Here is a 24,240-nt window from a genome sequence, read left to right as displayed (position 1 = left end):
ACCCAACTACAAACCTCACTTGTAATTCAGCAGGTAAAAATACTGTATCTGTACAATTACCAGAATGGCTCCTGATCTAGGAAAGCAAATGGCTTTTGGAGTGTGGCCTTAAGGTTGAAAAGTTAAACTGATTTAGAGGAAGAGTAAACAAGGCCTTGCCAAGTCTTCTCTCATGGCTGCAGTGACAGAAGCTGTAGCCTGGTGGCACAGGGATGGGATTGGATTCCAATTAGAAATTGAGCTGTGCCCCCAGGTCCTGGGAAGACCTTCAACTCCAAACATTCCTCCATATCTGTTTTCCAGTCTGGGGAGAAAATAAATCAGCCCTTAGTTAGTGGCTGAACGACACCCCTGGGATTGCCACCTTCTGGCTCCGAATTATGACGTGACCACAGGCAAGACACTGCATGGCACTACCCAGACCAGCAGCAGGAGCAGCATGGCTGGCTCCCACTTTCCTTTTGTTCATCTCTGCAGCAGCCAGAAGGGAGCATGTACATGGTAAATGCAAGGCCCACAGTTGATGCACTCCCCAGAACTACTGGGGCAAGGAGAGGGAGATGTCTCCTGCCAAGCCTGGCACAGCTGCACGTCCTTTTTATAGCAACTGGCCAAGTGCATAGAAAGCAATTTTTTCCTGGCCAGAACTGTCAGCCAGAGAGGCAGCAGGACATTTCAGGCACTAGGACAAGCCTTATAGTATCTAGATTCAGCCTAGCACCAAGCCCTTAGCACAGTGCTATGATTCTACATAGGAACATAAAACCATCTGAGCCAACACTTCTGGACCTTGTCTCCAGCAGTGGCTGATACATGAAAGGTGCAAGAGTTGAACAGGGAGGACATGTAGTGGTATTTCCACAGATTATGGCCCCAGCATTCCAGGATCTCATCTGGAGGATTTTCTGAGCTTTCATGCTTAGGATGTACCTGTCCTGCAAATATTTGCAACATGCTTTGTAGGCTTTTTCCTACTTAAACTAACACACATTTTAGGCATCCATTTAAAAAAGGCTCTTATAGGTACAAGAGATTGTTAGACAAAAATGGGTAGTTAAAATCATTGAAGGAATTTTGTCCTTAATTTACAGTTATTAAATCATTACTAACAGTGAGGGTACAATCCTAGTTTCCTACCTGATTTATAGTTGGGCTACAAAATGAATTTTGTGGAAATATTCCAGACTTATTTGTGACTAAACAAGATCTATGCCAGCACTATGGAACTCTAGTGCTTTATTTACCTAATTTAGCATGGAACTATATTGCTACTTTCCTTCTGCATTAAAATCCAAGCAGTTCAGTATTCACACAAATTAATATGCCTACTGATGTAATCATTTACATAACAGCATGTTTGTCATAAAATGTGTAAGACTGCATTCTCTGCTGGTGGAGGGTACTGACTCCATCCATCTGATAAGAGGCAGGTTGTAGTTACACATCCTTTAATAATTATTTCAGCAGGTGTCCTTTTATTCCTGTTCGTAATTAGTAGCTGAGTACTTAGCAAAGCTTGTCAGGATCAGAAATTCCTACAATTCAGTAGTTATCTATATTCATGAACAAAGAGGATCTCTACCTCAGTAGAATAATTTCTGAAGATATTTTAAAATAATTAAGGTTTTTAAAACTAACAGGTACCATAATTCTACATTAAGTATAGAGATTTTGAGTTATTATCAACCAGCAGGGTATAATTCTGATGTTACATGTGTCCTAAATGAATCAGATTCCAGATTTAACCAATGGTAAAAAATGTCTTAGCCAGAATCCCAGATCATAAAGGTCATTTAAGCTATGTCATTTTTATTTTCTGTGTTTATGAAGCTGTGGTAGAGAATGATCTATCATATTTCTGTATTGACCAGGATGGGGTTAAAAATTTAGTATCCAAGATGATCTACAGCTGGTATTTATTCTCACTACCTAGACAAATGGGATTTGGCTCAGTGGTAACGAATTTCCTTACTACTGAGAATATTAGACTTAAAGGGCGTCAGTAGCAGAGGAACAAGGATAAAAAGGTGATTGTAAGTCATGTTGTGCTGGAGCAGTGCAACAGCCTACCTGACACCTGGTCTGAATTACAGGAGTCTCTTGATGGCTGAGATTTATGCTTTTCTTCTCAGAGTTCCTTGGAAGCTCAGAGCAGTAATTAGGCTGTTTCCCCTATAGGGCAGTATACACATGTCTGCACAGGGTATTTCATAAACTCCTAGGCTTTATCCCCTCCCTTGCCTTCGAGCACAGAGGACAGCCTGGCTGTAAGGTTCTTTATCAGTGAGAAACATCCTTCCTGCAAGGATCATTTCTAACACTACTTCTGCCCATTTTAAGACACTGGGGTTTCCCCAACAGCTGCAAGTGGCTGACACATGTATTTCCTTCTCAAGTCTGGGATCTGCAATAGGCCCATGTCCTGTGAGTCACATCAGCAGTGTCCTAAGCAAAGTCCTACAATAGCTACAGCTTGAGCAAGAGGGTTAGACTTACAGCTCCTACCATAGATTTACACCATAGACAGACCAGGCACAAGAGGGAACATGACCCAAATCAGGTTTAGTCTCATCCTAAGGAAAACAAGGAGTCTAGGACAACACTTCATGATGCTGGTGCTGAAAGACACCTTATCATTTAAGGGAACCTTATCCATGTTGTGATTTACATCCTGGGAAAAAAGAAAAAGTAACTTATATCATAGGAATTCATATTATTTAAATAGAGTTAAATTATGTGTTACTGAGAACTCTGCAGCATCTGTAGCCTGTCTACAAGTGAGACTGAGGCAATTGCATTGTGTGTGTATGTGTTTCCCAAGACTTTGACCTCCCCTCAACCGAGACAGATGGAAGAACAGAGGTCTCAAGGGCTCCTATACATTTTGCAAAAATAGGCAGGTTGCTAGAAGAAAAACAATACTGTTTGAAACCTCTAACTTCCTCCTCCCAAAGGGAAAAGCCACAACTACTATGAGGCCAAATGAGAATTTCCACAGGAGTGTGATGATGTGCTCACCACAACCCAGGAGAAAAGCTTCCCCAGCATTTGCCCCTCCAGGCTGCCCATAAGGGGTTTCAGAGTTCCCAAATCCTCTTGGTGTCCATGCAAACCTGCGTGTGCCAACGTGGCTTTAGTAATAACAGTTTGCTGAAAGACACCTGTTGTTATTTGTCCCAGTAGTTAAATTCTCTCTCCTTGCAGTACCACAGGCCATTAAACCACCATGTCAATGCAAGAAGTGTTTCCTGGAGATAATAATGTCCTGGCATCAGTATAGCTTCCATACTAGCGCTGGCTGATAGTACAGTGGCAATGTTTTGAGAGGACCCTGTTTGCTGAACCCAGCCATTGTAGGTTAAATGTTAATTAGTAATTTGCAAAAGCCTAGAACTTCTGCCTAGAATTCAGAACTTTAGCTCATAACAAATTAGATAGATTGGTTTAGATTATTTCAATGTCCTTCCGAAAGTGAGGTCGGTTATTTTAGTCCACTAAGGGTTTTGCTAGACAAGAGTTCAGTGCTTCCTCTTGAGTGTCCCAGTGCAGGACAATGTAATTCCACTCTGAGGTGCAGAAAATTTGTTTTTAAAATTTGAGGCCTATTCTAAATAGAAATCATCAGGTGGACCAGGCTGTTGAAGACAAGTCAATTCGAGTCTTGTGGAAAGACACTAAGTTCCCTTCAGAACGGGAACTTTGATAGGAGAGAAACTGGGACATCCAGAAAGGACAGGTCTGTGCTTTTGCTCCTTAGCATCTCCAGTCATCTGCAACATATATGAGGTTACCAGGCTTAGCAGGAGATGAGTGGTGGTCATGAACACCAGAAGTGAGCTGTACCAGCCAGCTCCTACTCCAGAAGCAAACTGCAGCAGGCTTTGCTCTGGTTCCCACAGATAGAGTGCAAAAGAGGAGGAAGACCACAGTGACCAGGCAGAATCTGTGTGAACACTGACAACACCCTCTGGTTTCAACAGTAGTTATCACAAGAAAATATGTTTCTGCTTTGTCCTTTCTTGTGCATGACAGAAACAAACAAGATATTTTTTTTTCCCAGAAAGGAAACAGGTTCATTCTGGAATGTGCTGGGCAGATCAGTTTCTTCTAAGTACTGAAGGATATATATGTGGGATTTCGACATTTTTAAGCCCTACCAGGATATTTGTGCAATATTAATTGTGTCAGTTACAGCACTGGTTTTGCAGCAAACAGTAGACTTGATATAAGGAAAGCTGGCCTCATTTGTGCTGTTAAGTCTTTCTTAGAAGCAGAAACTATTTGCAAGATCATAACTTCCCTCACAGCCACTATGTTTAATTGGGGAAGAGTTCTCTTACAGGAGTAATATTCTTACTTCCGTTCACATCTGTGCAGTATTTTCCTGATCAGGAGATCAAGAGAAAGAGGATCTGAACAACTGCTTCTCTAAGTAATAATGAACACAGAGTTGTGCAGTAAATCATAATGTGCAATAAAATGAAGAACAAAATTTGGCTGGAGATTAATGGCTGGGAAGGGACTTACTGAATTAAATTGGATCAGATGTTCCCTGGAACAAAATCTGAGATATATTCACAGGGCTCTATGGTGTTGGTTTTGTTTTTCACAAAGGAAGATTTAACTTGATTGTTTTGTAACACCCTTGCAGAGTGATCTTAGGGGCTTGTGGGAGAGGACTGACACTGGCTGGAAATTCTGGTCCCACTCAGACAGGGGAGGGGAATGAACACGGAACTTTCCCACTACACAATGCCACAAACTTCTCAAGTGTTGCAGGGGCGCCGCGTTTTTACAAGATAAGGAGGGCTGACTTGAGTTCCCACGTTCAGGGGCAGATTCCTGATTACAGGTCTGCTGCAGAGACTGACACCCCTGAGCTACCTAAGGCTCTGCTCAAAGCTCAGCTGCACCTCTCATGATCCCTGTTAGGTGGTTCAGGTGCCTCCTTCTTACTGTGTCTTCTCTTGTTAACCCAGTTTTAAGTGTCCAGCCTTCCAGATGACACATATGGGCTGCTGACTCAGGCTTTTCAATTTTCGCAGGGACTAAGGCCCTCTAAACCTACTCTCGATTTGATATTTCACTGCCAGATTTGCTTGTGACTCCAACCACAAGCAGCAAAACGTTTACACTTCGATAACTGCTCACCAAAGAAACCAACTTAAAACTGTAAACCAGTGATGGGGACTGACATGCTGGTGGTTTTTCTAATCAGAGATGTCTCTTGTTTTGTCAAGATCTGGACTCAGTTCATTAATATATCAGAAGAAGGAAACCAAACCTGAATAAATTGTTACCGATCGTGCTAGAGATTCCAAAAACTCTTTCCCCTTCAATTAATTTGCTGAACTGAAAGTGAAACAGACCTGTGAGAGGGCAGATCAAAAGGCTCTCCTCAGCAGGTGTGATGCTGAAGGTAATGCACGCACCTCCCTTTTCGCCTGCTCTCTGCAGCCCAGCAGATCTGCAGTGCTGGGGTTAGAGACTTGGCCTTATTAATGTGTGCTCCTTAGGCTTTTGTAAAAAATGGACCTAACAACAGTTGCCTAGAGCCAGAAGAAGAGGAGAAAGGCTATGTTATTAAAACCTAGAATGTAATACCACTTTAAAATTCATCAAAATGTTCAGAGCAAATTCTCCAGAGATTGGGGTCTTAGTCATCCCAGATTTCTCCAGCTCATTTAGATAATTGGCCTTGAAATAGCTCTCTTTCTTTTTCTTTCTTTCTTTCTTTCTTTTTCTTTCTTTCTTTCCTTCTCTTTCTTTCTTTCTCTTTCTTTCTCTCTCTCTTTCTTTCTTTTTCTTTCTTTCTCTTTCTTTCTCTCTCTTTCTTTCTTTCTTTTTCTTTCTTTTCTTTCTTTTCTTTCTTTCTTTCTTTCTTTCTTTCTTTCTTTCTTTCTTTCTTTCTTTCTTTCTTTCTTTCTTTCTTCTCTCTCTCTCTCTCTCTTTTTCTCTCTTTCCCTCTTTCTCCCTTTCTAAGTAAGTAAGTATTCATGGAGCAGGCATCTCAGCTCCACAGCTGCAGAAGGGCAGCAGAAACCTCCAGATTCCCACCATGCATGTCTCTGCTATCTATGGTATGAGCCAACCCCATCTGAGCGCATTCAAAATTCTCATCTCACTGCCACTTGCAGAGACATTAGGCACTCATTAGCCAGTTTAACTAACTAATTCACTGGTAATATTAATTTTTTTATTAAGTGATTTATTAAATAACAGGAGCAGTTTAGAGAATATAATGTGTTATTTATTCTGCATTTTTAACTACCCTCAAGGCCTGGAGGCTCTCAGTCTCAATGCTTTCCCACCTTCTTGAAAACTATATGATTTGCTTACTTCTGTCTTGGTATAAATTCATGCTGTTACCAAGACAGGCAGCCCAAGTAGTTTTACATGAGTTTGAACAGGAAACTGATACAAATGAAACTGAAAAAAGAAGTTATTTTTCAGATGCATCATTCTCCTGGTAAAAATATAAAACTAGCATTACAATGTATAATTATGTTGTGGTTTTTTTCTGTAAATTCTACTGAAGAAAATCCTAAAAATCAGTACAGCTTCCCATTAGATTGCCACTGGAAAATATGTCAGCATCTGTGGTAATGCACCAATTTTTTTTTCTATTGTTTTCCATTGAAAGTTTGGGGTTTTTTAAAATTTGTTTTCTGCCTCCTAATGTCTCTTCTTGACTGTAGAATTAGAGGTACAGTCTTATACCTGCCCGTGGTATGGTTCAGGCAGAAACAAGAAGTCCCTGCTGCAATACTTTTAGGCATGCAGCATTTTTGGGGTAGGTGTTTACCTCTGGGATCAGAACCCTACTCTCTCTCTTTCAGTCAGTAGGATGAAAGAAGCAGTTTAGTGTGTGATTCCTCTGACTTTACAGACATCTACTTTATTATCTCTGCTTTAAACTTCTACTTTTGTAGGATGAGGTGAGATGCAACCTACTTTCAGTTTTCTGTGCTGACCATATCATCAGTCACGATGAAAGGAGTCTGGAGTGAACAGCCCAGGCAAAGACACTTTGTCAGATACACTCCACTTTTACAGTCTAAAAGTTGAGTCAGAGCTCACTATAGTGGAGGTAAAGAATCACATTTACACAGACTGACTTTGGGTTAAGTTGCAAAGGCTCTGTTCTGTCACTAACTTTTGAGTTTATCTCATTTTTCTATGTAGACAGGACATATGATTTCAAAGACATAAATATCCATGCTAATGGATCTGGGCATGACTCACTGTATGGGTAGATACAGACTTGAAGAGAATACTTAGGAACATCTTTCTATGCCTGTATTGAGGCTTCTACGTGCCTTGTATTTTGGGAAATTCTCTACAGACACTTTGATATTTCTATACTCTGCCTCTGCTGAAGGACAGGACTGCTAGAAGTATTACTGAGCCAAAATAAATTACATTTTCACAGGGCCGTTAAGTAGAAGAGTGGTACTGCTTGGTGCATGTCAAAGAGGAAGGAATGGCAAACATGGCACTGTGAAGGGCAGAGCTGTACCAAGACAAGAGGGGTTGTCAGAAGCTGGAGTCTGATGGTCTTGTCTTCAGTTTGCTGTGGCCATCCTACAAATATAAATCAAATATATTAACTTCTGTGAGGCGTTCAGACACCAGGACAATGCATGACCTCATGAGTGCCTGACTAATCGATGAAGGCTGGAAGTAGGAGGTGTGCTGCTTGCTTTGCTTGGGTGCTGACAACACAGAGTAGAAAAGCTTCTGTAGGAAGGACATGGAATGTTCAACTGCACCCGACTTTTTGTGCAGAGACAATTTGATCTTCAACACAGATACACCAGGTTTAGTTTCTAATTTTAAAAATGATTCCTTCCTAAAAACACAGATAGCAAATGGTTGATCTTGAATTCAGCCCACAATCAGTGGCTATTGAGAATGAGTGGGGGCAGTGACAAGACAGCTTGATGTCACATTCAGATTATATTATTAATCTGTTATCTATATACCATGCACAGGGTATTTTGCTATAAACTATGTACTGAGTAAATAACTAAGCAGTGACTAAGCATACAGGGAAGGTGGGAAGCGCTCTTGCGTGTTATTAGCCCCTCACAATCTTCAGAAGTGGATTGTAAGTAACTCAAAATCTTGGACTGCAAATGGCAACCTTGTCATCAAATATAAAAAAATACTCTTGACAAGATCAGTGAAAGCTTCCAGAGGTCTGAAGCTGGGCAGCAGACACTCTGATTAGCTGCTGCCTCCACAAAATGAAAATTCTTCCCTAAGCCCAAGAAACAGCTGATGGATATATTCGGAAGTGATAAAAAGGTCAGTCTTAAGTGGATACAAGGAGATTTAACTCACAATACCACCATCTTGAAGCCCTTAGATAAATAACAAAAGACAGGCTTCAAAAACTAGATATTCCTTCAGTCTAAATACTTACACAAATCTTTGTCATATATCTGAGTCTTAAAGAAAATTCACCTCTGAATGAGACTGCAGAAAATGACCAAACGAGTACCCTTGAGCCCTCTGGCCCGCTCTGGCAATGTGCTATAACATCCTAGGGTAGGGATACAGTGCAAAACTCTTGAGTATTAGAATTCTATTTTGCAGCATGAATTCCAAACCATTATTCTACAGCACTTGCACAGCCCATCCATGATCATTTCATAATCATATGACAATTATATCACATGAGATAGAGAACTAATTTCCATTCTAACAGTAATAACCATCTCCTAAAACTACGTTCTTTTTTAATCAGTTGCTATTTCTAAAAGTACCATGCAAGAAAAGGTCTGAATTTTTAAGTTAACTTTCCATACATATTCAAACACAAGGGCATTTCAAGATGAATAGAAGAAATCTCATACTTTTTAATATATTTAAAAGTTTGGTGTAATGACCTAAGGATTAATAACCCGCTCAGCCTGGCATCAATCCAGTGCAAAACACTGGAATTGTTAATTCTAGGTATTATTTATAAAGAATCAGAGAAAAGAAATGCAATTTTTTTTTTCATTAATCATCATATGCCAATCGAGATGGATTTAAGGAAAATATATTTTATTTCAAGAAAGTGATCTTGATATTTTTTCAGGTTTTAAATTTTCCTGGGGAAAAAAACCTATACTACTTATGTAATACTTATGAACTTTGGTAGCACTTCTGACACTAAACAAAATTTTGATTAAGAAATTAGAATTCTCTAAAGTCATCACTGTAATGATTGAATAGATTAAAAACTGAGCAATTGACATTCTCAGAAACCCTTATAAGCAGGGACACATCAAGAGGATGTCACTCAGCTCTTCAAGGTCACTCCTGGGCTCTGTGCTGGGTTAGTTTCCCATTATTATTTTCCTTCAGGATTCAGCCTGTGTCTGTAAGCATGATAATATTTTGATAGTATATTTTTATGGAAGCACTGAAAATACATACAGCTAAATGTATGAGGTCAGGATGGAGCTTCTATTGCTCAGGACATACTAAAATCAAGTCCACAGAGAAATATCCTCAGATTTGCTTCACTGAAGTTTGTTAGACCACATCTTAATAGTGTTATCCAAATCACAGATTAGGGCAAAGCCAAAGAACATATGTTTGTCACATCCTGTTTGGATGATACCAACACAGACACAAACAGAACAAGCAGATTTTGGCATGATATGAAAGACATTTTTGTTAATCTCGCAGTTGTTAAAGAACATGTCAGTTATCACTTGGACTGAGTAATTTAATTCCATATTTTGCCCATGAAAGTGTCTTTAATAACCTTTGAAAAATGTGATTTTGAAGACAATCTTTAAATTTGTAAGATCTACTTTTCAACAGACCATAGATAGAGCAATGACTTGATTCACTGCAGTTCAAACAACAAGCTTATCTTTTTCATTTGCAGGAAATAAGATTTTTCTACCTGCTATATTTTAAAGCTTTTGGGGATATAAAAGCTTTCTGCTCAGTCATTAGCTGCAAATTGCAGAATGAAGCAATACCCTACAGCATTTCCAGATGAAGTAGTCTGTTTATACAGAAAGCACAAGAGCTATAATTACTACATGATCACATTTGTATATCAAGGTCAGATTTCTGTGATTCACACTATTGTTTGGACATAAAGGGAGTTGATTTTCAGCATGGTGGTGCACAACTACTATTGTTGTTATATCAGTGACTGTAGAAACAATATTAACTTTTGCTTGTTTGAGTTTTTCTAGTTAGGCTAACTCCAGTTCAGGCATATGAGAAAATTGGCTAGTTACTATTTGCCCTAAAATACTCATTAGACATGAAAAATATGGATTTATATTATTGCTAGTCAAGTCATATATTCTATTATGAAAGAAAAAAAAAGTCCTCTAAAATGAAAAGCAAGCTGAAATAGGTCATTAAATGACTTAAGCATGAAATCACACAGAGTTTAAGCAATATCAAATACAGGTAATTTAAGAATGTAAAAAATATTTCCTGATATTTTCCTCTCCTCTGCAAAATTCCTGCATATTTTTTTTCTTGATTATTACCCAATATATTGGCAATTTTTATATTCTCTTCCTGAGAATGCACTGGCTTTCCACATAATTTATCCAGTCCTAAAACCTTAAAAATATAGGGATTCAACTCATTATACTTATTAGTTAGGCATTGGGATTAGTCAAGCACTTAGATTGTACTAATTAATTCAATATAATTGTATGTATTTATAATTAGACACAAGAACAAATGCTTTCCTCATCTAAGGACTAATAGAATCTGCTATTGTATTATTGTATTATTGTATTGTGTTGAGTTGTCACCCAGTTGCCATTAATGTCACCCTGTTCTCAGTAAGGCCCCCTCCTTACTTAAGCCCCAGCTCTTTTCAGGTGTAGGTGTCCCTGGGTGAAAGCTAATCGTATTTCTCCAGTCTTCATTGTTCTCTATATGTTCTAGGCTTTTATATTTCACATTCCCTCCCTGCTCCCACTCACATACTGTCATATATAAGGATTTTCCATAAATCTGGTAATGTCTTCTTCACATTTCCAAGGACAGTTGGGAAGCATTGGCTTTGTTTTTTGGGGGGAGTGAGAAGCAGAGTCAAAATGCCATCTTGACACAGCCCAAATTCTACTATTGCCATTGGGTCAAGAGTTTCAGAAAAGCTGTATTTAGCCTCAAAAGGCTCTTTACCCAGAGGAATCACTCTAATGGGTGTATGGCTCGAGAAATTTGCCATCTGAATGATGCCCTAATAAATTGTCCAAGGTCAATGAGTCAATATTGAACTCACATGAGTACTTTCATCACTGGGCTACCATTCCTCTCTCCAGGAGAGCCACATGTTTCCTTCTCAGTGCTGTTTCTCATCGAACAATGATGATAACTTCAACCAACCTGCTTTCTTTATAAATATTTTTTTTTATTTCTTTGATATTTAATTTATTTGCTGATTGCTGTTGTATCAAGAGGCCCAAAAATGAGTAGGAGACCTAGAAAGGGTCATAATCATTCAAACCCACTGAGATCTAACCAAACATGCTCATAAAGCTGCTTATAGCAAATGGGCAATTAAATAATATTCAGTAGCTTATTATAGCAGACATAAAGAGATTCTGTGAGGTTTTAGTCTTATGAAAAATAAATTGCCATCCATTTAAAATGTAGTCCAATGTCAATCACAGTTACTTGTAAATTTAGGTCAGCATCCAATTTAGAAAGTCATGAATGATTACATATTTTTTATTTCTTGCTTTGATTTGAATAACATAAACCTATGATGATGGTGACTTTTTTTGCCTAAGGAGATGAATAATATAATTAAAAGGAAGAGGTGTGCTGTAAAATTAAACAACCAGCAGACATGTCATCATGGGTTGAGTCACATGCAGGGTTGCCAGTGGCTATGGGTTTGCTGTAAGATGGTGGTACTCAGTTATCTGCCAGGAGAGGTCTTTCCCAATCCAGAAAAACACAGTACAGTGCCAGGGCTGCCTTCTAACAACTTTTTCCTGCATGTAAAACAATATTCAAGCATGATTTTCTTGGTTTAAGGCAGATACTACTCCTCTTGCACACTGGCCTTCAAATCAAAGGACACACCTCCTCCTTATGAGCAGAGCCCGTAACCATTTTTCCTCCTATGCTGCCAAGCTGCTGGCATACGTGGTAAAATCTCAGATCCTTTCCAGCCAGCACGTAAAAATCTGAAATCTGCTGGTAAAAAAGATGTCTAACCCTCTTAATAATAAAAGAGCTCTTGACAACATAACTTGAAAATATTCTAAAGGCTCAGAAACAGAAGGAAAAAGAGAGATACTAACATTCTATCCAAAAACTTGTATGTGGCAATTTTTAATTGAATCTCATAAGTCTTCGAGACAGGGATTATTCTATGTTATTTTTAATGTTAAGGGTTGGAAAACCTCCAGACCCACACGACATAGCTGGAAACACAAAACAAACAGGACAAACCCCATAAACAAACTACAGCAGTCTCTGGGGAAATAGGTCAACAGGCATAACAAGGCTTTTCTTAGACAGAAGGTTAAAAAAAAAAAACCTCATAGAAAAGGATTTGTGGTTTTCCTCATGGAATCAAGGAATCAAGTGATGTGCTCAAATGAAAATGGGCAGACTGATTAATCAAAGGGTGTAAACTGGGGATGGCCTCTCTCCCACTCTCCTGCTGCCTGGGCCCCTCTGTTTGACTCTGATCTCATCTTTATGGGTCCTTGTTACCTCTCCCATCTGCCAGCTCACTTAGTCCACATCTCTCTGTCTCATGGGGTTGTCCCAGCTTCCCTGCTTTACCATCTCATGGCAATGTCTTATGTGCAGTATTCACCTTCCCAGCACCCATATCTGGCCTCAAGCCCCTGCCAATCTTTTTCCAACTTGTTCCTTTCAACAAAACATGAAGATCAGCCCAGAACGTCCCAAAGTGAAAAGTATGTGCCAGCCCTACTCACCTGCTCAGGGCTCTGCAGTATCTCTGGCACCTTCCTTTCCCCACAGCAACTCAAGTCTTAAACTGGAAAGAGTATGCAATATAATGGCAGAAAAACCTGATGAAAAACAGTGAGAACACTTTTCCATATCCTGCTATGACTGTCTCCCCACACCCTCCTACCCTCTCCTACATGCAGGATTACTGCTCATCAGAACACTTCTTGCTCCCAGTCTCTTTATCCTTCAGATCTTCTCTCCATCTTCCAAAAAAGATCAGTCTGGTGCATACACCTGACATAGACATTTTCAGCCTGAATGGTTACACTGAAGTTATATCAGAAAACAGGGTCTTCTGAAGTGTCAGACAACTTGGTCAGGCGATGTTACCAGCACTGCACTCAGTCCAGCTGACTGAGTAGTTGCCACATTGAGTTAGACAGGTTTCCCCAGCCACCTAAATGAAACTCTCCTCTAGAAATTTTTAACAAGGTGCTCTTTTTCAGGGAATTTCTAATGGATCTGTTTACCACAATGAAACTCCCAATATCAAAGGCAGCAATCAAAACATAGATGATAAATTGCCATCACTGAAGAATTAACACACATTTTTTCAAACTGAATGTTTAAATAAGTGACTTTTCCAGTCCCATAGCTTTGGTCAGTTTTACTTACTTGATCTTTTCTCCTCATCTAGGTGGGTTTCTGGTTGTGACAGATGAGACATGAGATCTTCAGCATCCAGGCTTTCAAGTTTTTCTTCAAGAGATTCACTATGGAACCGGTAAGAAAGACAAAAGAAATAAATATAAATAACTCATTTAAAGAGTAAAAAGCAGACCAGATGTTTTATCAATTCTAATACCTGCCAGTGGGTTTTTTTTTTCTGCTTAATGCCACTTTACTACAGTAGGTGCTCCTCAGAAAAAGTCTAACCTATTGATCCTTTTAAGGATCAAAAATTCCAAGAAATCAGTAAACCCTTACAAATCATTGATCACCTGAGCAAGTATTAGAACAAACACTAACATTTATTATGTAGTTTGGTTTGCTTTCATAGATTTCAAGGCTGGATGAGGGGGACAGGATCTACAAAGGACATTGTAAGTCCTTTCAACTCATCTAGATCTGGTAACTGATGTTGTTTTAACTTTGAAAACAACAAATCTCTGAGATCAGCCTGAAAAATCTATGGCAAGATTTGTGTGGGGGCTTGAAAAGAGGAGGGACTCTCTTCTGTGCATGATGTAAAGTGCTGAATAGCACACAGTTGTCTAAAAATGCTTTTGTTTTTTCAGTCTCTGGATGGTGAGTTCTCTTGTTTTAAAGTTTTTACTCTCTTTCACTGAACCACTAAAAGCTACATTTCAACTGCCTGACTCGAATCCCCTACAACAACAATACTGATGGTTAAGGCTGAAGTTTTCTTTGTACTGGGTGCACTGGCTGGAGCTACCCTGGCACAGGTCACTGCTCCCTGTGTGACCACGCAGCAGTGTGGGACTTTCATCCTTTCTTCCTCCCTGGGGGAGTCAGTTGACCATATTGCACTCCAGACCAGTCAAGAGGGTGAATCACTGCTGCTGATCTTCTCAAAACTGAATAAATCCTCCTTTGGTGCATTTTCTTTGTCACATGGCTACACATATTTTTCCTTTTTAAGTCCATGAGGTCTTAAATAAGCAAGAGTTCAGAAGTCAATCAATCATATTTTTAAAAATATGAAGCTATTGAGCTGGACATTTCTATTTGATTTTGAAATGGCACTTACATTTTTATGTCCTACTGCTCCTAGACTTCCTTGAAGGAATAAAATAAAACACAACCACCATCAAGAAAATAAGTAGTGTTAACATCCCTGAAATTAATGAAGCCAAATTTTCTACAGATCTGTGTCTTGACTAAAGCTCCTGAGGAGGTGTAAACCATCACTGAAACTTTTCCCATGACTGGGACACTTAGGGAATCTTTCTCCCACACTGATTATCTTAACAAAGAACAAGGTGACAGTGAGCCTTTCCTCCTCATAAGGGCAAGAAACATCTTTTTCCCATGCTCATTTTTATTTTCCCACAAAACTTTTAGGAACTGAAGATTTTTGACATCTTTCCTGCCACCCTTTCAAATTTTCTGGGATCAGCATTGCTTTTAAAATATCCTTAGAGGCAGAACACATGAGCAGATGGTCACCCTCTACAGTAGTCAATGGAGCACCAGTTAACTTAGGAAGCTGCAAGCTCAAATTCAATGCTTAAAAGTAGAAGCAAATGAGTAATCAGCAAAAGGAGCTGTTGTGATGGACCTCTAGACTGCAATTCTGCACTTTTTAATTTCATTTAGCACCACATGAACACTGGCCCAACAGAAATTTGGTTCACACAGCAAGACTAGTTTCCAAAAGCTTCCACATGGTTATCTGTCATCCTGGGTTTTAACAGAACCCTACGATTCCAACATTCAAATATCTACATTAATAAAATCTGCAAACCATAATTTTAAACAAGAGTATTTATGCTTGAGCATAAAGGAGATATGCATAAAATCATTTCAGACCTAAGGCATGTTAAAAATACTGATTTTCTTAATAAAACAAACAAATGTACAAACAAAATAAATACAGACAAAATAAAACCCAAAAGGCATCACTCCTGAATTGAAAATTTCTTATGTTATTTTCAAGTCTAGAGTCTGGCCAAGTGATGTATCATTGAAAATAGTAGCTTATATAAGGGAAACACAGATGTGCTAGTAAGTTCAGTGGTTGCAAGGACCTTTTTTATAACATCCAACATCTGCAGATTTATTTCCAGCCTTTCTCTAATGAGATGTTATTTAGGAAATTGAGAAATAAAGTATGCTCAGTCAACACTATAAGCCAGCATTTAAACTTCAACTCAGTAGGTCCATACACATTCACGTCTGCAAACTGTGTCTTAGCAAAGCTTGTGTGAAGCCACAAATGACTTCTGAGTATGTGTTTATTATCACAGGGGTCTTAGTCGCTCTTTTTCCACAAAGTAATAAAACTATAAATATAGAGGGGGAAGCCCCTCACAAACCCAGATCTTTCTGATTCTTATTTTCACAGCATTAACAACTAGTAGGAAGAAACCTTTTCATTTACCTGCCAAACCTTTTTGTCTGTCCAAAAAAGTGCTGACAAAATTGTTTGGCCTGAGAGTCCTTCTCATCCCTCAGCTATTTTTTGAAACTCTTACAATAAAATGTATATTAAAAATACTTAGTTCTGATATAGCAGTGTTCAGCTGAAAAAGCCCAGTATGCTTTCACCTAGAAAAATAAATATAATTGTCTGAATTCCACAGATAGAGAAACACACACAGGCATCAGCTGCGATGTCAGAGCCATGGGTGGCAGCTCAAGGACATGATCCCAGGTCTACAGAGCCTTTATTTAATTCTCAAACTGTTTCATAGTGATATCTTGTTGGGACTACCTAAAAACAGAGGCTAGACAAAATTAAGAGAATAAAAGCGGTTATATTTATTGAAAGGCCTTCAGGTACATTAGGGCAGTCAAAGTCCCCAGGGGCTACCCCCAAAATGGACAAGAGGGTCACGGGTTTTCATACTTTTATAAGTTTGGTCCATTTGCATATCGGGGGTTAATCCTCCAATTATAGCTACAGGTATGAAGTCATTACCCCAAGTTTGCTTCCCCCCAACTCACTTTTGTTTACATATCTCAGGGCCTGAGACAGTAAGTTTCAAGCCTAGAGAGGAATTGTCTTGTCTGACCAAAATGGGAGAACAGTAGCTAACAGGCTATATTATGGAGTTTAGAATTATACACTAAAGAAGTACAGGATATGAAAAATATTAAAGCTAAAATCGTAAGGCATCAATAGATTCATTTTGGTCTGAACCTTCATTTTCACTGCAGACAACATGCTGCATGCTGCCATCAGCATACATTTAGCAGCTTCGGTAGAACCAGAGTTGTGCCTGGTAATGACACAGCCATATCGTTTCCAGAGGGAAAGAGAAAATATTGAAATGTTTGCAATGTGGGCTGAGGCTTTATTTCATTCTCTTTTTGTTTTGGATAGCCTGCTATGCCAGCTGCCCTGCAACATGTTCATTTCTGCAGTATCACGCTCTGATTTTAGTCATTGCTATTTCTCATATTAAAAAAAAAAAAAATAAAAAAGCATTCAGCTACTATGACTCCTGCTTTGGAAGGACTCTTATTTCTCTTGTTTCAATCAGAGTATCCCTTCATGACATACTGGCTTCATCTTGTCCTTTGCAATCCCACTGGCACAGCCTGCTCTCATGCCAATGTGTCTGCGATGCCCTTCCCAACAATCTTTCAAGGGCTTGCTCAGTGTAAGGAATGCAAGGATAAACATGCACAGGTTGCCCTGTGCTGTTCTTCAACCTCTCCAGTGCAGTGATGGTGGGTACTGCTGGAAGAACAGCTTCCTCAGGGTTGGCAGTCTGACCATCTCTGTGAGTAACAAGCAGGCTCATATTGGCTCATACTTGGGTAAGGGTTAAATTTGCAAGTGGCTCCACTGAAAGTTTTCTTATCCATCAGCACTCATAAGAGTTTGATATCTTTGAACTGTCCAAAAATGAGTCCTTATAGAAGAATATACTGCTGTGCTTTTATATTCTGTAGATGTTGTAAGAGCTGTATTTGAATCTGTTGTCTCCTGACACACAGAATCATAGAATCATAAAATATCCTGAGTTGGAAGGGACCCACAATGTTACTGAGTCCAAGTCCGGGCCCTGCATAAGACCAAGCCTGAGAATAACACCATGTGCCTGAGAGCGTTGTTCATATACTTCCTGAGCTCTGTCAGGCTTGATGCTGTGATTGCTTCCCTGGAGAGCCTGTTCCAGTGCCCAGCCACCCTCTGGGGGAAAAACCTTTTCCTAATATCCAACGCAAACATCCCCTGAGACAGCTTCAGGCCATTCCCTTGGGTCAGGTCTCTGGGCACCAGAACGAAGAGATCAGTGTCTGCCCGTCCTCTTCCCCTCATGAGGATGTTGAAGACCACAGTGAGGTCTCCCTCAGTCCCCCCCTCCTCAGGCTGAACAATCCAAGTGACCTCAGCCACTCCTTGTATGGCTTCCCCTCCAGACTTTTAATATGCATTATTACACTTCCTATGAACTGAAGTAAGGCTTCTTAAATGACCACCTCTAACAAAAAACCTCTGTGAAACAGAAATAACAAATTCAGTCCATCTGTAACAAGAAAAAGAGCATGTCTGTCCTGAGCCTGCTGCCTCCTGCTGCAGATGAGCATTTTCTCTTTGGAGAATGCAAGGGTTGCAGGGGAACAGCCCATTGCTTGTTGTTGCTACTGGGAGCCTGGAATGCCATTATGTGTTTGCTTGACTCTTGATCTTGCATGACAAAACCAAAAAACAAAGGCAAAACTGAATCAGCAGATTAGTCAGCTTAATCTTGTGTAACTCCATGCTGCACTTCATTTTCAGTGGTGTTATTTTCAGCTGTCCTTTAAGATGGTTATTTGAACTTATCATTCAGCCAAGCTACTCACCCAGGATATTCAAGTAAATAAGATGCAAAATATATAATTCAGCAAAATATTTCTGATGTTTTAATCTTTTTTTCATTTTGTCGACATAGCATTAAAAGCTCAAGATCTTAATGCTACTAAAATGTCATTTATAATGAGAACACAATGAGCTCTCTTTTTGCTATTATTTTAATATTGAAAGAATGCAAAAAGAACCTTCTGTTTAAGCCACTATTGTAAGTGTTAAAAGCTTTCTAAAATAACACTGTAGTTTCTGAGACAGTTGCTATCTCATTTTAAATACCAGATGAAGACAAATGCTGGGAGATGCCAATGTTAAAATTGAAATCAGCTGATTCTTGCATTCAAAACAGTCACAGCAGCAACACAAACTGTTGACGCAGTTCATGTAGTTCATAAGCCACACTGGTAGATACTGTCCCTTAAAAACCACAGAACTGAAATCAGCATGTTTGCTGGACCTGGATTTTGGTTTTCCTGATATTCAGCAGTGTGACACAGACAAGAAGTTTTCTTTTACTGGAAAGTTACCTGACTATTCTGTCCCAATGACACAATCATTTCAAAGGTTTGTTTGCAAATGTCAAAGGCAACAGCCTTCTTCCTCAAGCAGAAACACTCTTCAGTTTACCATGCAAGTTCCCTTCAAGCAAATTAGCACCAGTCACAATGTGTGATGTAGGCTTCAATGTTTAAAATAGACTTTGCCTCTTCCTGTGAGTACATCATGCACTTATGTGATATTAAATGTGTAAACATGCTGCAGGTTAAAATATGTAGGTGTTACATTTTGTACAAGGCTCAGTCAGCCGTCGGGACTATCCTCTGAGAGGACACAGCTCCTGGAGGTGAAACACCTCCTGACTAAACATTTCCTGCTGAAGTACAAAGTAATGATGTTACTTGTCCTTACATAAATGTAGTGGTTTTGTTTTGCAAAACAAAACTATGAGAGTTCCACTAACAAAAGAAGTTTACCGAGTTTTAGCATGTGAGATATTCCAAAACCAAAAGCATAACTCATCCTGCTGAGATTCTTGTTGATTTGAAGCTTCTTTTATCCTCTAAGCCCAGCATCCAACTCAAATGAGAAGAGCTGATGTTCAGAAATATTTGTGGATATTCTAGTATTATGGCCATAAATTTAAATAAGCCTTTCCCATTAATTTGTTAGAAGTTATCTGAAAATAAAACTATAAAAATGTAGCACCAGCAATCTACCATATAGATGTTGGACGTTTTCTTGGGGAATCTCAAATCAGCTTTATCAGTTATCAAAATACCATGGCTGTCTTATGTCATACAGTGATCTCATAAAGTGAGTTAGGATCAGGAGGAGGATGGGAAGTACTGCTGACTGCTGTGTTTAGCTGAAATGGATGAAACTAACACCAAACCACAGCCGTATACAGGATAGTAGTATGGTAGAGAACGTAGCCTAAGGATATTTTTCTGATTAATTTTAACACACCACTACTTCTGTTGCTATTTGCTGCTGAGCTGGTGACGCTCTCTCCATATTTGTGAAGATGCTAAGGAGCATAAAAAGAACAACTATAGAGTTCACTAAGAAAAGCATGTGTATTTCAATGATTTTATGTTTTAATTAAACACTATTGTCTATTATATCATGAAATCACCACTTTTATCAGCAGTAATAACTGAGATGGGAACCTTGAAAGTGAAAAAATTAGTGTAGTTGTAAAGCTGTATTTGCAAAAAAGCAACCTTCATGCTTATACTTGAGAATCAAAAAACCCTAAATTTGACATGCGAGATCCTGGCATGGCTACACCTGTACTAATCAAAAGGACTCATCTGCACAGCAGCAATGTGCACAGTGGTTTCCTTCTCCAGCTAACAACTCACTTCACCTCCACACGGACAGGTTGCAAATGGCCCTGGAGGCAGCTTGTCTGAGCACGCTTGACAACACATTTGGTGCACAGCCAGGAACGTGGGTCAAGCTTGTTTCCAAAAACCAAGCAGCAACCACACCTGAGTTTGCATCTGTGAGTTTGCTTCCTATGCAACAGGGAAGCGTGACCTCAGGGTGGTCCTGGGGCTGCTCTCTGCAGGCAGTGTAATCATATCCCACAGGAGATCCACCACCAGCTTCAGCCTAGATGAGGTGTTGATACCCTGAAGAGCTGACTTTGCATGACTAAAGCTAGACAGCCACAAACACAGCAGGGCCACAAGCTCATCTATCTAGCTCCTTATCTACAGTGGAAAGATAATCTTGCTGTTCTCTACCTCACTGCTTCGTGGTTTCAACAGTTAATTGTATTGGTGATGCGAAGAGCTGTGCAAGTGCCATGTAGCTCTTCACCTCTGGCACATACTGGTCATGCTGCAAAGTTTACAATGATGACAACATCATCACCTGCTCACTTCTGCTCAGCTCCTGTGAGTGAACTGATGACCTCAATCTAAATATAAGCTGTCTAGAACACCATAAAATGAGAAATACTTTCATTGCTATTCAGTTTATTGCACAACACCTGTGTAGGTAGTTTGTGCTGTCATTGCTATGTTCCTTGGCCCCTCCCTAAGCATGGTGGCTATCACCAGCATTGCAGAATTATTGTCAATTTGCTGTAATTAACTCTTCTGTTGGCAATCACAATAAAATCCAGGGAATCAAACATATTTATAGACTGAATCACTGGGTGGGGTGGCAAGACAGAACAACTTTCCTGACTGCAATGCATCAGCAGTTAGGAGTGTGGTTTCCAGTGCTGCTTGCTTGATCCTCACTGGCACTAGCTTGTCCAGGATGGACACAGAGATGTGTTTCACTTCAGAATACCAAGAGGAGTGAGATAAGCATAACTTCATTGGCAAACCTTCCATGAGAAAAAGGCCATGGCACAGCCTCCCCCACGATCTAGCACAGATTAAGACAGCATTAGAGCAGACGCTGTGAAATATAACTTTCACACTCTGATGATTATTCTTTGACATTTGTGAAGTGAAACAGTGATTTCAGTTAATGACAATTTATAGAGAAGTGCATCTTACAAATTTAGAATTGAATCTCAGATACTTATCACAATTCAAAACAGGAAACATGGTTAAATCTGAAATTCACTAAATGCTATTTGAAATACTTATATAATTTGACAGGTTTAAACTAAGCACATTTTTACAGGCAGCTTGTATAATTTATTTTTATTACCATCACATTAATTAACTAATCTTGCTTCTAGTGAGTTTAAGTGAAAATAATCCAAGCCTAAAGAGGTCATGCCTATAGGGCTATTTTCTCTACTACCATTTGAATAGAGGAAGGGGAAATGCTGCTTTTAAGCAGCAAAACAGAGCACTGTATTCTCTTTGGCAGAGTAAACAATTTCAGAACTGTCAAAAACAGACCAAAAGGCAATTATGATCCTCCTTTTTCATTTTTAGGCCTTGTGCCATTCTCTTTATTTACCAGTATTCTTCTGCATTCATTTTACTTTTTATATATTTAATATGTCTTTTTAAAAGACCGCTTTTTCCTGATGAGGAAACACAGAACCACAGCTGCAGTTACTCTCTGCTCTGCCTTCACTCCTGTCACTCTTCACTGCTACAGTTTCCCTGGCCTGTCTACTCCCTTTCTTAGTTGAACATGCTCTTCAGTGCTATAGTTTTAATTTTCACAAAATAGTATTGAAAAAAATTATGTCTTTAGCAGTATGCTCAGCTTCAGTCTGCACTCCATATGGTAGGATTTGTTTGGGATACCAGACGAGGTTATTTTACAATCCAGAGATTAATGGTCAAGCTCAATAACTTCAGCCTGAAGAGGAACAATTCAACCCTAACAGTGAGAGCACCCAATTAATTAAACCAGTTTGTCCATCAGTGTGATGGATTTATCCTCACTTGAAATCTGCCAACGAGGGATCAGGACTCTTCCTAACACGAACACTGTGATTGACCTGCAGACCACAGGTCTGGCCCAGGAACAGCTGTGTGACAGCCCATGATTGATGTTCTGCAGGAAATTATAGGAGATGACCACAGAGACCCTGTTTACCCCTCGGGCCATATCCCTCACCCATCCAGTTTCCAAGCAGGCTAGGCACACCAAAACAGCTCTTTTGGATGCTACCAACAGCTCTTCCCTGGCCTAACCCCCCAGCCAGTTCTTCACTCTCCTTTCCATAGTGCTTCTGATGCCACCAGCCATTTTTTTCTTCTTGGTCTCTCGTCCTCCTCCACTGCTCTTATGAACACGATCCTCAATTGATTTTCTTCCTACCCCTCCCATCGCTTCTTCAGCAGTTCATTTTTTTTTTTGCCCAAATCCATTTTTCAGTGCAACTCCCACACAGTTCTTTTCTTGGCTTCCTCCTCCTCTTGCCTACTCTACCTTTCAGAGTCTCATGACGTTTAGCAATCATCTGTACGAGCTCAGAGCCTTTGTGCCAGAAAGCTGGATCACGTGAAGCAGCAGCAGCAGCAGCAGCAATCACATGGCCATATGGATGGCTTCTACTAAGGAAATGAAATCAAAGAAACATGTTCAGGCAGGACCATTGCTCAGGAGTAGTGGTCATATTTTTGCTGACAGAACTGCATACAAATCATTTTTTATGGGTATACTCAAATCAGGTATCTCCTTTTTATTCTTACTCAGGCATTGCAGTTTTTAGTTGATACTGTCAACTATTTTTGAGTTGCACATGCATTTTATTAGAATTACATACAAAACCTAATTACATACAAGCCTAATCACATTGTAATGCAGTAGGTACTTATAGAGAGACCATAAAATCTTTTGAAATGGACACAGCCACATAATATTGCTCATTTTCAATTGCTCAGATTTGAGAATATTTACCAGTCTTGAATGGTCCAGCTTCTGCGGAGAGAATCTCAGATACAAGGAGGAGGAAATCACACAGTATGACTAAATAAATCACACTGGTGCAGCAGATGACCACAATTACTTGAGCCTCCTGAGACTTAGCCTTCTTTAGAAAGGAACATATGGATACCCAAACCTAAGCTTAAAAAAAAAAAAAAAAAGAAAATCATTAGAGTTGTCTGTCAGTTCCCTGAGTTACATGATGCAGCAATGGATAAAGGGTGTGTTAACTATTCAGAAACACTGCTTGTGAGAGGACACAGGACTGTAAACCCGCGGCTCAGGTCTCGGGCCAGCGCTGCGGCTGGGACACCGCGCTGGGCTGTGCGACCCGGCCGCGGCAGCACTCAGAGAGCTCTGCTCTGGAAAGGCTCAGGAACAGAACTAGTAACGCAAAATCGGCAATAGCAGCTTCAAAGGTTCCTCTGAATCATAGCAGGACTTCTTAAAAATTAACTAAGTCTAAGGAGAGTGAAAACCTATGCAGTCAGACTGCCAAGAGGGATGGCTCCCTCAGCGCTGGCTGCACGAATCCTCGGCTCTACATCATCGGCGGAGAGGGCTCCGGCCGGCTGTGACGAACTTAGGAAGGGAAAAAAGAAGCAAGAGACCCTCTGACTCTCCCTGGGGGTTCCGTGAACCGGGCGCGGAGCCGCAGCCCGGAACGGGCAGGGTCCCTCCCCGCTGCCAGACAGCACGGAAAGCTCATTCTCCCGCTTAGGGACACTGCTGCAGCCCAGCACCCCCCGACCTTGTCAGCTTCCACCAAAAAGCCCTTTTTTATGATAAGAAAACGAACGAGTGGCAGCCTCCCCCTCTCAGCAACCGCGGGGCCGGGGGAGGGGAGCGGCGGCGCGCCTGCGCAGAACCGCTTCCTCGTTGTCGCGCGTAGCGGCGGCGGGCGGCGCGTGCCCGTC

At 40.1% G+C, this 24,240-nt stretch overlaps 1 protein-coding gene and 1 long non-coding RNA gene across 10 annotated transcripts in view; one reads left to right on the top strand and one right to left on the bottom strand.

The window, feature by feature from the left end:
- Positions 1-24,189, bottom strand: part of LOC121668630 — a 29,031-nt gene extending 4,842 nt beyond the window's left edge. The window contains exons 1-6 of one of the 5 annotated variants that reach the window (XR_006017496.1): positions 24,075-24,189; positions 23,297-23,464; positions 22,826-22,950; positions 13,594-13,691; positions 12,942-13,037; positions 5,968-7,584 (exon numbers count right to left, since the gene is read on the bottom strand). This is a non-coding gene — a long non-coding RNA (uncharacterized LOC121668630). Of the gene's footprint in view, positions 1-5,967; positions 7,585-12,941; positions 13,038-13,593; positions 13,692-22,825; positions 22,951-23,296; positions 23,465-24,074 lie in introns of those variants that run through there. The other 4 variants (XR_006017494.1, XR_006017495.1, XR_006017498.1 and 1 more) reach the window with 4 other exon arrangements.
- The window catches only part of ASAP1 (ArfGAP with SH3 domain, ankyrin repeat and PH domain 1), a 146,579-nt gene that overhangs the window by 4,921 nt on the left and 117,418 nt on the right, over positions 1-24,240 (top strand). For 4 of the 5 annotated variants that reach the window (XM_042036548.1, XM_042036546.1, XM_042036547.1 and 1 more), the window contains exon 2: positions 13,616-13,702. In XM_042036548.1, coding sequence (XP_041892482.1) covers positions 13,644-13,702 — 59 coding nt within the window. In that variant the 5' untranslated portion in view covers positions 13,616-13,643. Of the gene's footprint in view, positions 1-13,607; positions 13,703-24,240 lie in introns of those variants that run through there. The other variant, XM_042036545.1, reaches the window with a different exon arrangement.

Source organism: Corvus kubaryi, unplaced genomic scaffold, assembly GCF_017639235.1.
Source record: "Corvus kubaryi isolate FWS band 111438036 unplaced genomic scaffold, C.kubaryi_AGA036_p1.0 37385, whole genome shotgun sequence".
NCBI classification, from domain to species: domain Eukaryota; kingdom Metazoa; phylum Chordata; class Aves; order Passeriformes; family Corvidae; genus Corvus; species Corvus kubaryi.
The sequence above is the reverse complement of the archived record's forward strand: the minus strand, read 5'-3'. Positions and strand labels throughout refer to the sequence as shown.